The sequence below is a fragment of the Octopus bimaculoides genome, chromosome 21 (assembly GCF_046866305.1).
Source record: "Octopus bimaculoides isolate indiv1 chromosome 21, ASM4686630v1, whole genome shotgun sequence".
Lineage (NCBI taxonomy): Eukaryota > Metazoa > Mollusca > Cephalopoda > Octopoda > Octopodidae > Octopus > Octopus bimaculoides.
The window spans coordinates 31,538,428-31,553,422 of NC_142948.1; the positions used below are offsets into that span (position 1 = coordinate 31,538,428).

General features: G+C 34.7%; 1 protein-coding gene across 19 annotated transcripts in view; it reads right to left on the reverse strand.

Moving 5' to 3' along the window:
* Positions 1-14,995, reverse strand: part of LOC106879297 (guanine nucleotide exchange factor VAV2) — a 154,969-nt gene that overhangs the window by 57,455 nt on the left and 82,519 nt on the right. For 5 of the 19 annotated variants that reach the window (XM_089339474.1, XM_089339478.1, XM_089339475.1 and 2 more), the window contains one exon: positions 5,286-5,388. The exons of the other annotated variants lie outside the window; for them this stretch is intronic. In XM_089339474.1, coding sequence (XP_089195600.1) covers positions 5,286-5,388 — 103 coding nt within the window. The remainder of the gene's footprint in view (positions 1-5,285; positions 5,389-14,995) is intronic. 19 annotated transcript variants of the gene reach the window in all.

The window sequence follows — 14,995 nt, forward strand, 5'->3', positions numbered from 1 at the left end:
TGTTGTTGTTGTTATTGTTTACTCTCAAGTTCTTCAAACTGCAATAGACCTACGATCAAAGGCGTTCCAGCCATGACAATCCCATAATATATCTTCTTTTTTTATGATATTTTTTTTTATGGCTCAATCAAAAGAGAAAAGCAATCCTCCGTCTCAATTTTGAAAAGCATCTAAGACTGTGGGGAAGTTGGGAGACTTGACTCACATACTTGCAACAGAGCAGACAGACACTGCTGAAGGCACATGAGAGCCAAGTGGTTGTGTTAAACTATATGACAGAATTAGAACTGCCACCAAAATTAAGACTACATTATCCAATGTGCATTTCTTTTTCTAGACAATAATGCAATTTAAGGGAGATTTGACAGATATATCTTGCAACCCCAAAAATTGTGAAGATGTTCCTTCTAGGACTTGAAATTACCATGAACAGCCTGTCCCATTAGCTTGTCGTGACAGTGATTATATTGTTAAAGATCAATGTCAATGATGCAGGCATAGAAATGACAGAGCTTCATTATAAGAAATAACATAAGAATGATTTGTTGCCATTTGTGAACAAATTGACAGGATGGTAGCAACAATTAGTCTAAAAAATGAACTTCTAGAACATAGCATGAGTTTCCAAATCCAATCACTTGCTTGAATTTTGTGTGCATGTGTGCGTGTATGTGTGTGTGCATGTGCATGCATGTTTTAGCATTAAAATTACATGGCAGTTTCCATGATGATAAGAGATGAAATTTAAGACATTTATGCATTATCAGAGCTATTATTTCTACGGTTGAATAACTGTGTTCGTCACTCAACAACAAAGTAAATATGGAACCTGTTCTCAGCCTAGCATAGTAATTTGCCTTGAACAGTGGCACATCGGACATCTAGAAGCAACTCTGATATTTGAATACTTCCTTTTCATCTCTAGTATATCATCTATCCAGACACAAGTCAGGTATCATACATAAAAAAAAAATACACTCACAGAACATGAATCAGTGATTGAAAGTCTATGCAGTTGCACAACCTGCAAGAAATTGCAGCCAAATCTCTCTTATATTACACCCTATAATCTTAAATACAGAATGTAACAATGAATAATGTAGCCTCACATATATACAAGGAGACAAGTGCTACTCTGCGAGCCATCAGCTGCCGGTATGCGGCAAGTTTCCAGAAAAGAAAGAAACATTATAAAATGCTTATGTATTATTGTATTATTTGTTTGCAAAATAAATATAAGATAAAAGAATTATCAACTTTTATTATAGTCATTATATATTTTGTTTCCAGTACAAATTAATATTACTAAGAAATATTACTGGTCCCTGGCACATTGGGAAAAAAAAAACTGCCGGTATGCCACATCAGATAGTTTGAAAAGCACTGGGTTACACTATACTTGCTAAAAGTGCAAAACAATGGGATGGAATCCAAAATAACAGTTACAAAGTGAACTTGTTAACCAAACAACCACGCTCATGTCTAAAATAACCAGAATAATATATATGAACCCTTAACATACTGCATTGGTAGTGTATATGTATCTTTCTTATCTATTATCTGGAGGAGGGTGGGGTGGAATTACACAGAGGAAGAACTGTAGCCACAAACTATGCAGGACCTCCACTACTAAACTGTGAGAATGGGGTGGTGTGAATCCATCTATTCATAGTACATGGCTGAATAGAGATGGCAATGGATTGAGTTACTCTCCCAGCTGGAGAGAGAGAGAGAGAGAGAGAGAGAGAGAGAGAGAGAGAGAGAGAGAGAGAGAGAGTGAGTGAGTGAGTGAGTGAGTGAGTGAGTGTGCGTGTGCGTGTGCGTGTGTGTGTGTGCAATTGAATGTTTGAACAAGTGGCATATGAATGCTTGTCCTTCCTCTGAGCCTAGGAATATCTTTGGTCATGTTTATACTGGATGAAGGTTGTGAAAAGTAATTGTAGATGTGCATGTGTGCATATGAATTTGTGTGCGTGTATGCATGCATGCAAGGTGTATATATCTACATGTATATGCAAAGTGTGTATATCTATTTGCATGAAGTGTTATATATTTATGTGTGTATGCTTTTCTATATATGTGCATGTCTGATAAGGTAACATTCGACTACATCAAGGTGTGGCAGTTCATCTAACTAATAGGCGGGACCATCACCCATCAACATGTAACAAGCACTAGCTCATCAATGAGCAGTGTCCTCTCTATGTCTCTTGTATCACTACTACAATACCTTCTGCTCCTCCCAGCCAGAAACCCAGATACCAGTCCCCAACATAGCCCAATCCAAATGCATACAATGTGACCACCTCTTCTTCTTCTACACAAGAACTTCAGTGATGAACTTGTAAATCAGTGGGCTAAAGAACTCACCTATCAATTATAAACTGAACAAAGAAGCTCACAGTCAAAGATAATTAGACAAAATACAAGGTACTTGTGATTGTAGGGCTCACACCTAATTACTGTGAGGTAGAGGACATTAAATGGCCTCTTGACATGTGCCCTCCATAATTAGTTTGCTTTCACCTTAGTAATACAGGTTATGTATCAACACTAGCAAACATTTACTGAGGGTGTCTACTAAACAAAACTGAACAGCTGACATGGTGAGAAGGAAGAGATTTGAAAATACATCAGTAGTTTGAAGCATTTATCAAAGGGTCTCTGACACAACACATACACAGATCATGACCTTTCAACCCAAACAGTCTAAGATCAATCCCTTCTCAGGGCTCTTGTTCCAAAGACTGGCTGCATCGGCGAAAGAACTGACTTCGTCTCAGTTTAATCACAATAATTCTTTATTCATTCATCAATACCTCTCTCTCTCTCTCTCTCTCTTTCTCTCACACACACACAGATTCTAAGGTGTCAGTCATGGCAACAACTTGACTATGACTGTTGTTATGTCATGTCTGTTGTAAACAGCAGTATCACCTGTATGGATAGATGTCTTGCCCCAAATCTTTGTACAGATCCTCTAATTCTGAAGCCCTGTGGTTACAAAACAAGCTTCTTAGCTACACATCTATAATGAAAACTTAATTCCATGTCATATGTATTCTACTGTTGATGACTTTCATCATCTACCTTTGATCTGAATTGTTACACATTTTCATAACTTTCATTTCCAAAGTGCTTAACATTTCTGAGGAGAAAGAGGCCATCCCTTAAACTGAGCCAGCAGCTATAAATAGGAACACAAGAACCCTGAACAGAAAACTATTTAGAGTGAAAACTAATAAAAGCAAATAATAGGATTCATAATTCTGGAAATTTGAATTGCTACAAACATGACAAAGTACTTAAGACATTTCAGCAAATTAGAAACATAATGACTATATTTATAAAAATTCTTTAGTTGGAAGAATGGTAACAATAACCGAATTCAGATTAGGTTTGGAAAATACTGAGGAATTTGTATAATACAGAACTTAGAACATATTGCATGTGTGTGCATCTGTTTTGTTTGTTTCTGAGATGTTTTAGAGTGAAACAAATGAGACCATAGCTAATATGATACATTTGGAATGAGGAGATAGGGTGATAATGCCATAAAGTAAGAAACAGAAAATGAGTTACATTTCATTGCTATGGGGACTATGCTGAAAGGAAATGTGTAACATTTGGGGCTCAAGTTTTTCATCAGAGAAGATATAACAGATTGCCAAGTCTAATGAAAGGCTCATCTACTCACACCAATCTAAAATACCACCTTTTTTCCCTTTTCTTTTCTTGGGCCTTGATCTTCAATTACATTTGATTATATAGAATAGAGCACTAATACAGAGAAGGGTGTATATCACGGGGGGGGGGGGGGGGGGGAAATCATTTATTAGAAATCGCTACTCTGAGTTTGTTGCTTCTCTTTTTTTCTATAAGTGACATTTTAGCTCCCAGTTAACAATTCTTTCTAGTATATGCACAAGGCCTGGAATTTGGGGAAAGGGCACCAAATGATTACATCAAACTCAAGTGCTCAACTAGCATTTTATTTTATCAACCCTGAAAGGATGAAACACAAAGTAAACCACAACAGCATTTGAGCTGTGAATGTAGAGAACTGGAAGAAATACTGCTGAGCTTTTTGTCCGGTGCAGTAATGATTCTGCCAGCTTGTCACCTTTGTTTCTTTCTTTTTCTTCTTTTCTTTAATATAACTACATTTTGGTATAGAGTACTTCCTCATTCACACTTAAGTATACATGTATGTATATATACACACACACAAGATATGTTAAAGATGAGAGGGTATGACCAAGGGTTTATAGACAGATGGAATGTTACTAGATATTATCATTGAGAGAGAGAAAAAGAGAGAGATTATCCATATATTATCAGAATTGATACCTTTTATAAAAAGAAAAATGAAATGAAAATATTCTGAAAATATCTTATATATTAAAAAAAAAATTAAAAAAAAAAGGCAATATTTGTATATCACATAAAATCATTCTAGATAAAGATAAACCATGAGGAAAATCAGTTATCAGAATAAGTACACTGTTAAAACCACATGCTACATTATTTAAGCAGAACATTATTTAGTTTATTTTATGTAATAGAGATTTTTTTTTTCCTGATAAATCCATTTTGTTGTTAACTCATTCTAACCTACCTGTATTAAAGTTTAGCAACATGATTGGATACAAGTAACACCATATACAAGTTGGAAGCTACTTAGACATTTTCAGTAAGAAATTAAAATTCAATTAGAAAGAGAACAAACAAAAAAAAACACATTCCCCCCTTAGAAAATTACAAAAAAAAATAGAAGAAAAGAAAAGAAAATACTAAATTCCAATGAAATAACATTACATTTGAAAATATTTGTACTTGGAAGAGAAATAAATTAAAAACATTTCTTCCAAAATAATATAAATTCTTCTAAGATTAAGAAAAATAACATAAAAGAAAATTAAATTAAATCAGAAAGGGGCTATAAAAGAGTATGTATATAAAGATATGCATACCTATATATATACATATATATATATATATACATATTGGTGTGGGCTTATGCATATGTGCATGCATTTGCATATATACATGTAATATATATATATATATACACACACACACATACATTTGTACATAGAAAGCAAGAAATATTAAATATTTGTTTAAACAAAGAAAAGAAAAAAAGAAAGACAACTGAATTAATAACAAACATGCTTCAAGGCCCAAAAAAAATAATAAAAAACAAAAAAAAAACACTTCAGTGACTGACTGATTTGGCACAACAATTATTATTATTTCCTTTTTTTTTTTTTTTTTTTTTTTACCTGTGAAGTGGATTTGCGTTTAAGCGAGCACAAATCCTCATATATCTGCTGATTATCATCTTGTGTTTCTTTGTTATACACTTCGTGGTCATCTGGTAAGTCACTGGAAAAAGCCAAACAACAGCTGACAAGGGGCAGCGAATAGACATTTCTAAACAAGCCAGGTTTAGTTAGTACCATAGATGTCATAATACAGAGAGGGAAGAGAAGAGACAAAGGAGGTGGGAGGAGAACAATAGGAGATCAAGAAGACAGACAATATTTAATGTATGGCAATTAACAGGATATCAGATACACACAATTTATCTATATATATATCAATACACACACACGCACACATACACACACATGCATCAGACATTGATCTACAGATGTTCACTTTAGAAGGATCTTCTAAGGTGATAGGCACTATCCATCATGCCCTTACTATTGTGTGTGCGTATATGCGTGTGTATGTACATCAAAATGTCAAAATCAAAATAGGAAAAAATTATTTTAGCCCTCATTTGCACACAGTTTTCATTAAAGCACATGAACCAGAAGTTATTCGATCATAACACAATGAAAATCAGTTACAGCTGCAAAACCAACATTAAAAATATCTAAATAATTTATAAATTCTCCAAAAAATAATACAGGGTGCATATGCAAAAATAAAGTTATGCCCCCTTCCCTCAAACAGAAATGAAAGAAAAGCAGCAATCTATTCTCCTAAAGATAATACTGGGCAATTTCAAAAACCACTATAATGACCATGCTTCAAATATATGAAACATAGCAAAGAGTGATGCCACAGACCTTTCAAGCTCTTTAAGGAAACTAAAAGACAAGAAAATTAACAAACTGCACGTCTTTTGGGATAAGCTAAACCAAAATAAACCATACACTAATGATTTCAATATTTGTACCCATGTCATGGTAAGGTTTTGTGTGTATCTGTGTGTGTGTTTATTTTAAATGACCTCAAGACCTGAAATGTTCACCAAATGCAGACATATCAACAAATTCCTCCAAGCTGATTTCTTCAATTGCATAACAGAAACCAAAAACAAAAATTTTACAATATACTGAACTTTCACTTTTCATATTTTACATTTCACACTTTCACATCCACAGGCTTCTGACCCCACTGAAATCAATGCCACATATCAAACACTATATTAGGATTAGCACATTCAATCTTTGAAACTCTCACACTGTGGTGCAAAACAACCTATATGTATCATAATACAAACATCACATGTATACATGCATGCATACCTATATATATATATATATATATATATATATATATATATATATATATTAGTGTTCAAGTGTGTGTCCAGACCTGTTATTCAACATCCTCTTCTACTGACACATTTTACCATGCATATACCTCAACAGAAATTAATAACATGGTACCCGAGATGGAGAACACTTAAATAAAATCATTATTTGAGAAAAGAAATCATCAAGTCAATTCACATCCATTTGAAGAAAGGTCAACTTAGTAAAAAACTTGAAACCAAAGAAAAGTAATATTATCTACACTATTATAATGAATATATTCAATCTACCCAACATATTAAATATTCTCATTTTTGTTTATGTAACTACTTACAAATTATCACACACACACACAAATATACTCAAATAGAGAGCAAAAGCATTTAAATGGTTTTCATATGACTTTTTTCAAAGAAAAAATTTTGAAATATTTCTATCGTACTAGAGAACAACCTAGAAAAATTCTAGTGGGGCAAATTTTACCTTAAAAAAAAAAAGAGAGATAAATAAAAATGTGGGAGAGGAAAATTTGGAAGCTAAAAAAATTCAATGGTTTCTTCTGAATTAAATAGAAATATAAAAAAGAAAGTAAAAAAAGAGTTTAAATAAAGAAGAATGGGAGTAGAAACAGGGATTGAGGGATAAAGGGAGGAGGGAGGAAAGTAAAGAGACAGAGAAAGAAAAGAAAGGAGAGATGGATAAGGAGATAATTAAATTTGGTATGGGTGTAAGGAGATTGAGGAGGATGACGAAGAACAGATTAACAAGAATGGGGCGGGTGGAGGGCAGGTTGTCAGATGGAGAAAGGAATTAGAAAACATTACATTTGGTTTTAAAGAGAACAGGAGAAAGGAGAGAAAAAAGGAAAATAAAGAGAGAGAGAGAGAAAGTAAGAGAGAGAAGAGAGTTAAGTGGTTGATGAAAACAAATGAATGAATAAAAGAGAATCAATGTTGAAGAGTCAAGAGTAAGGGGAAGGAGAAGAGGATTATTTTTGCTCTGGTTTTCTCTAATGAAAAGGAGGAATCGAAGCTCCTGAGGCTCATTAATTTTACCTCACTGCTCAAATAGGGATTACAATGAATTATGTAGGGATTCCTTAACAGTTAAAAGCAAAAAAAAAAAGAAATTATATAGAAAAAAGAAAGAAAAAAAAGGAGAGGTGAAATCTATGCAGGGAGAAGGGGTTGAACAAGTTAGCCCTGTAACTTTTATTGCAAATTTCACTTAAAAAAGATCTCAAATCCAATGTCATGCAGTATAAAAGTGTAACTTGGTACATGATGAGGCCAAGATTCTAACTGCTTACAAGTCAACTATAGTATGAAACTAAATAGTTGGTATTACTTAGCCTCAGATTGCCATTAATCTAACAGATGTATGACCAGGGACATTCCACTCATGATCTTTATTTAGAGAGACCACATATTAGACCACATTATCTGATGTGACTTTTTTTTGTTTTTTTTTTTTGCTTTTTTTAAACAATAAGCTTGTTTGAAGGAAGATTTGGTTGCTATTTCTAGGTTGATGAATAGGTAGAAGTGGGTTCATTACAGATATAGTGCAATGTTCAGTCCAAAGTCAGCCCTATTCCAGTAAACATATGATAAAAGACATTTTAGCTATGATCAACATGTCCTTCATTCAGGCATATCTAGTACTACATAATCTAATGTATCCTTCTTTATCATTGTTTAGCCCCTAATCAACTCTAATTCAGCAGATATATGATCAAAGACTATCTAACCATATTTTTATTCAGACATAGTGTATCCAGAACTATATTATCCACTGTGTCCTTTTTCTCTTAAACAGTAGCATGTGATCTCAGTGAGACAGGGTTTTTCTTTCTCGTAGCTGGTTCAAACCAGTAGCAATAGCTGCTTTAAATCAGTAGCAATACTGTATAAAATTGACTGCTATTTTGTTGGTTTACTGCACTGAGTTCAATTCTGCTTGCAGAGAAATATAAAAAGCTAGCTGCCATGCCTGAAGAAATTTTGTCATACATCTGCTCAACACTAAAGAAACCAAAAGTACTGGCTGACTGAATGGCGCAGATCTGTAAAATAATATCCAATATGATCTTGATAGATGTGAGAAGATTGAAGAGACTAAGTAGATAAATCAGGGACCATATGCAGGATCTAATTCATTGGGAAAGGAAGAGGGTAATGCGCTTGACATTTTGTAGGCCTTCACAGATTAGAGAGATTGAAGTGTCAGTGTAATGTTTGTAAGAGATTTGAATACAGGGGGGAAGGAAATTGTGGATCTGGCTTGACAGCTTACAACAGGGTGAACTCTACTAAAGACACCTAAGATGCTAATTCATGCAACATGTTATAAGACACCCAAGACAAGGTAGCAGTGTTAAACTGAGTGACATTAAACCTACCATCCAACACACCTAAGCACTATGTAGCTGTGTTAAACTGGGTGGCATGCCAGGCATTCTACCTCAAAGCAATCAAGGACTAGGAAGTGAGGATAGACCAGATACTATGTTAGGTATACCACTGAAAAGCACTCAAGGACCAGCAAAGTAGTGCTAAATCAAAAATAGTTTGGACAGAGATTTACCTTTTGGAGCCCCCTCTCTCTCTCTCTCTCTCTCTCTCTCTCTCTCTTTCTCTCTCTGACAGACAGATAGATGTATTACCTACTTCATTTTACACTCAATTCTTCATTAAGAAACCATATGATTGTCTTTCAAAATTGGTTCAACATAGTTTAGACAGACAGGCTCGGAATTCAGATATGAAGGATGGCTACAGCTAAATTCCAAATCATACAAGGAAATTTTGCAAAAGCAAGCCACTTTACATGTATACTTACATCCAAGATTTTGGATCAGTGGTTGTTTAGCTGGAATGTCTGCCTTTCTGCTGTAAGTCTGCTGAAGTGCAACCAACCTGGAACCCCCATCCACCAACCCCAAATAAAAGCACACATACACCTCCACAACAACAACATTAGTGAAAGATACAAACAGCTTAACTCCAGTACGATTTGAACTAAGAACCAGTTTTTAATTATCCCTGATTTAGTTAAGCATTCTACTAATGAGTCATCCATCATTCCCTGTTAATCAGCCTAATACATGTGAATGGAACAAGATTAAACACAGTAATCCTTGTCTCACAAAAATATTTTCCATAAAAACCTTGATTCACAAGATTTTCTCATTTTCTAAGAGGTGAATATCAGAGAAATATTTCTTCACTTGGCTCTTCCTCATTTCCCCTCTCCAAACAATCTAACTTAATCTTGACCATTGAACCACAGATTTACTGCTTGGAAATTTAGACAGAAATGAGGCATCCAAGATCTTACTGTCAGATATTTTAGACTTCTCATGGCCAGCAGTATCCATTATTGGTCGATCAATCTCCTATGAGCTTCTACATTAGACCAATAGAGCCCTAACCTCTTTTAGTTCCTACAACCACACACAGCACAAGTAGAACTCAGCAAGAATTGAGCTCAGCATGCTACAACCTCCACAGAAGCAGATGAACTCAGATAAACACACATATTGTCACTGTTCTTATGTTGTAGAGCCTATTTACAGCCAAATATCTTAGTCATATACACAACAAAGCACCAGTGACAGGATATGTACTTCCAACCTCTCAGATGATTGACTGGCAACCCATTGTTTAGTACCCTATTGATAGATAAGCTACTTCAGTACCCTATAGGCAGGTACTCCATTATTCAGTACCTTATTGAATGCTAATTCCTTGTTCAGTATCCAAAAGAAACCAATGCACAGCAGACATTGGGGCTTGATACAGTCCTCTGGCTCCTGTCAAACTGTTCAGTCCAAACCAGCATGGAAAACAGACATTAAAAGAAGGAAAACATTCTATCAACTTGACATATTTGCTATCTATTGATACTCCATTGTCCAATGTTGTAAGATACCTTAACTGACTGGTAACCAATTAACTATGGATCATGAAAGGGTTAATCACTGAAAACCCAATAGGGATTGGGGTAGTATTACAGTCTATCAGAATAGAGCTGTGTGTAATAATAGCTGTGACAAGGTGGTATCTGCAACTATCAGAATGGAGCTCTACATAGTAGTCACCTTTATCTAGAGCTGCCAAAAGTTGTGAACCGGGAAAGAGTTAATTACTGACAACAGGGCTTACAAACAACAGCAGCATCTGTGAAAGTGTTAACTCATTGACCATAGGGTTTACAAAATTTCACTCATGAGGTTTAATCAACCTGAGGATATGATAGAAGGCACTGGCCCAAGGAGCAGTACAGTGGAATCGAACTCTTAAAGCCATATAGTTGCAAAGCAAGCTTCTTAATCACACAGCCATACCTGCGTTCTTTCTTTTCTTCTACAAAGTTCAAACAGATGAACCATTAACCTATCCTTCCAAACTTTTATCAGGTGCCGTCCTTTCATAATATGACCAATTTCGTGTCAAAGACAGTGCACACGTGTATGTAGTGAGAGTAGAATCATAATATTCGATTCTCATTGCATATACATGAAGGTTTAACAAAAGTCTATAAAATGCACCTGGAAGTCGTTAATTAAACAAAGCAAAAATTTTGCAACACTAAGCTATCGAATTCAATTAGCTTCCTCTTCATTAATTAATTTGTCTACTTCAAAATGGTGGCCTTCTTGCTTACTTCTCTCTACTGCACCATTCAATACAATACTACCTCCACTACACTAATACCACATCCTACAACTGCCTCTCTACAACAACTACTACTACTACTACCATTATTATCACACTATACCTGTGACACCCCACTATTGCCTTACACTGTCACTTTGCACCTCTGATACACTCCACTACTGCACCATTCTCTCTCTGTCTCCTACACCACTGTCACACTGCACACATAGCATATCTCAGTACTGTTTTTCTACTGCATGATTATCTCTCTACTGAACATGTACATCCTCCCACTGTAACACTCCTACATCCCTACTACTAAAACTGTTGTATTTATTATGCACCTTACTACTGCCTAACATGTCCAACCACATACCAACACTGCCTCTATAATGTCCTTTCTCTATCAGATTCATGAGACACTCAACCATTATACACCTTATCTCACTATACCTTAAAATAGGGACCAGAGTAATCAGTGCCACCACACCACCCAGTCCTTGCTGCAGTATAGTGGCTCATGTGCCTCAATGACCCTGAAGACTATGCTGGTGGAATGCAAGCTCCTGGTGGGGGCCACCATGCTGAACAGGCCACAGAACAGAGGCCAAACTGATATGGACCACCACATAGCAGAGGTAAAAATGGATTTGTGCACAGCCAACAACCCTACCTAGAAAAAATTCAAATTACAGAAATATAGATGACAATTCAAAATCAACAAGACCTGGGAGATGACAGTCCAAAGTCGAGAAATGTGGAGAAAAGTCATCAACCACCCTATACTCTGCAGAGAGCAAAATGCTTAAGTATGTATGAGCAATAATTGAGATAATTAACAAAGTTCTTTGACTTGCTCACAGTACTACCCAAATATTCCACAACCAGCAGCTTATTGTCTTGTCTAATGTAACACTTATTCATTTATATTATTTTGTTTTCATCATGTATTATCATGCAGCTATAAAATTTCAATGATGTAACAATATTTTTTACAGAATGACATCATAGGGTAGGTGTAAGAGGCTGGGTCTGGCTGGTTTGAACATTTAATAGGTAGAATATTTGGGCTCGATATGGCCAGTTTAAATGCTAAAGGGTTAATATCTAGGTGTTAGAATAAATGGTCTCAGTCCTAAGTGCTAGAACCAATACTTCTTACAATAAAGATGGTTGAACATGGCTAAAAATGTTGATGCAATGTCTTGTTTGGTCTACTCTCTTTGAAACATGGGGTTTGCCATATAACTGAGTATAACTTAGTAGAGAAGGGCTATTTAACAAGACTGATGAAAGTAGGCATGCACACACACATATGCACACATATACAGAGATTGGCTGAAATATTTTATATCTCCCGCATGAAATATCTTCTGACAGAAAAGAAAAAAGAAATTATCCTAGTTAGTGCAATAACCAAACAGACCATTTTTTAAAAACAATGTTGCTAAACTACAGGGAATTAACTAACACAATGTGCTTAACGACTAATTTGGCACATGCAAATTCTAACACCCAGTCTTCAACATCGTAACAAGGCAAATAAAGAAAACACATACAAGCTGATGTTAAATGAACCCCTTGATGTAGAAAAAGTAATAATAATAATGATAATAATAATTCTCTCAGCAATCACTGTTACTAGAACCTTCTAACCATTAGTTCACATCAGCATCAATATGAGAAAGATAGCTCACTGCATAAAACAGCATCCAACATACTCCAGATTAACATTAATGCCCATACCCACTTCTCCAGCTTCCTGTCTCACACCAACTGTAGTTATCTTAAGAACGTTGCAGGAAATTTACTAAGAGGGATACTGTTTGGCTTCTCTTTTTTTTTTTATTAAAACATAAATCAAGACTGGCTACTATTAGTTTGCCAAGTAATGTAGATATTTCAATTACTCACAGATTAGATAAACGGCATTTTTATGTGTGTGTTTGTGCACATGTGTATCATTCAGATATATATACATATGTATATATATATACACACACACACACACACACACACACACATATATATATCCATGAACACATGCATAAAAATGTCATTTATATATATATATATATATATATATATATATATATATATATACATACATATACATATTTGCAGCCTCCCGGCTTGCCAGTCCTTTAACCATCCAACCCATGCCAGCATGGAAAGCGGACATTAAACGACGGCGATGATTACATACATATATATATAGTATGTATATATGATGTATATACATAAAACGTACAAATATGTAAATAATTCACTAATGCAAAGTTTGGATTCCTGAGATATCCTTTTGGTTGGTTGTGAGGAGGAAGGAGAGGAGGAGAAAGATTGGCAAAAGAAATCTGGCTGACACTCTCATAACTTATCTGAAATGGAAGTATTACAAAGGGTTAATGAATTCATGGTATTGTTTGGTGCAATCGAGGGGGAGAACCACTCGAAATATTTTGGCAATCCAATTAATCAGAGAACAGATGACTGACCCAGAAGAAACGTGCTAGTTTTTGTTCATTATTTTGCTTTTGTTTTTTTTTTGTTCCTTTTTTTGTTGCTCTTTTTTTTTGTTTTGTTTGTTTTTTTTCTTTTTCAACAGTAATATCAGCAAACAGTTTTTTTTTCAAGTTTGAACTCATGGCTTTGACTCCATTTCATTTCTGAAACTAAAGTACAGAACAGCACAGCATGATAGTACGGTATGTTATGGTCAACGTATCTAGTGTTACTGTTTAATCCATCACAACAACTCTATATATATATATATATATATATATATATGTATATACACACACACACACACACACACACACACAGTACTAAGTCACAACATTCAATTTAAATTTAGTTCAGTTTTTAAATAAGAATTTTCAAGGTCTTGTTCATTACAGACACTGTGAACTTGAAAACTCATAAGAATTTTCAGAAGAAGGAGATGATAGAAGTAGATATAGAAGATGAATACAAAAGAAGATGACTGATGAAGGGAAAGCAGAAGGAAAATAAAAAGAGATTAAATTCATTAATTTGCATAAATGATCTTATTGTTCTTTTTTACCCCTTTCAACAAGGAAAATGATCTCTTATGCTCTTGATAAACACCTGTAAACAGTTTCAGATAGAGAAATTAAATGAAACTGCTGCAGAAATGTTCTGCCAAAGAAGCTTTTATTGGCAAAGAAAATTGTAAATTAGGATAATAAGATAATGGTGGGGTGGGATGGGATGGGTTTAGCTGCTGCTGACTCTGCAGCAAAGGAGCAGGGGATGAGTTCTTCTTTACTCAGCATTGTGCCAATGCATCAGAAACGGAGAACAAATACAGTAAACAATGGAAATCGGAGAATTGCTTCCAAAAAGGTAATAATGACGAAAAAAAAAAAAAAAAAGAGCTTTCAGTAATGGGAAGTAAAAGTCAAATTAGCAGCAATAACATCAACAACAATATCAGATCAATACACAGCATGGGAATCCAAAAACTGCAAGAAATCATCTCAGAATTTTCAAACTCTATAAACATAGTTTTAACAAGGAAAATTTTCTATAATTTTCAGAATAACATTTATTCTAACATTTGTCAAGGAGTAAATGAAATTTAAAAAAAAAAAAAAAAAAGAAAAGAAAGAAAATTTATATTCTATGCTTGTTTTTTAAAACTTCAATGTTTCTCTATTCAGAAGCTGTTAACTTGGTGAAACCTATAAACCTATGCATAGCATGATTTTAAGGAATGAATATATATGTAAAGAGAGAGAGATTTTCTTTTTTACCAAT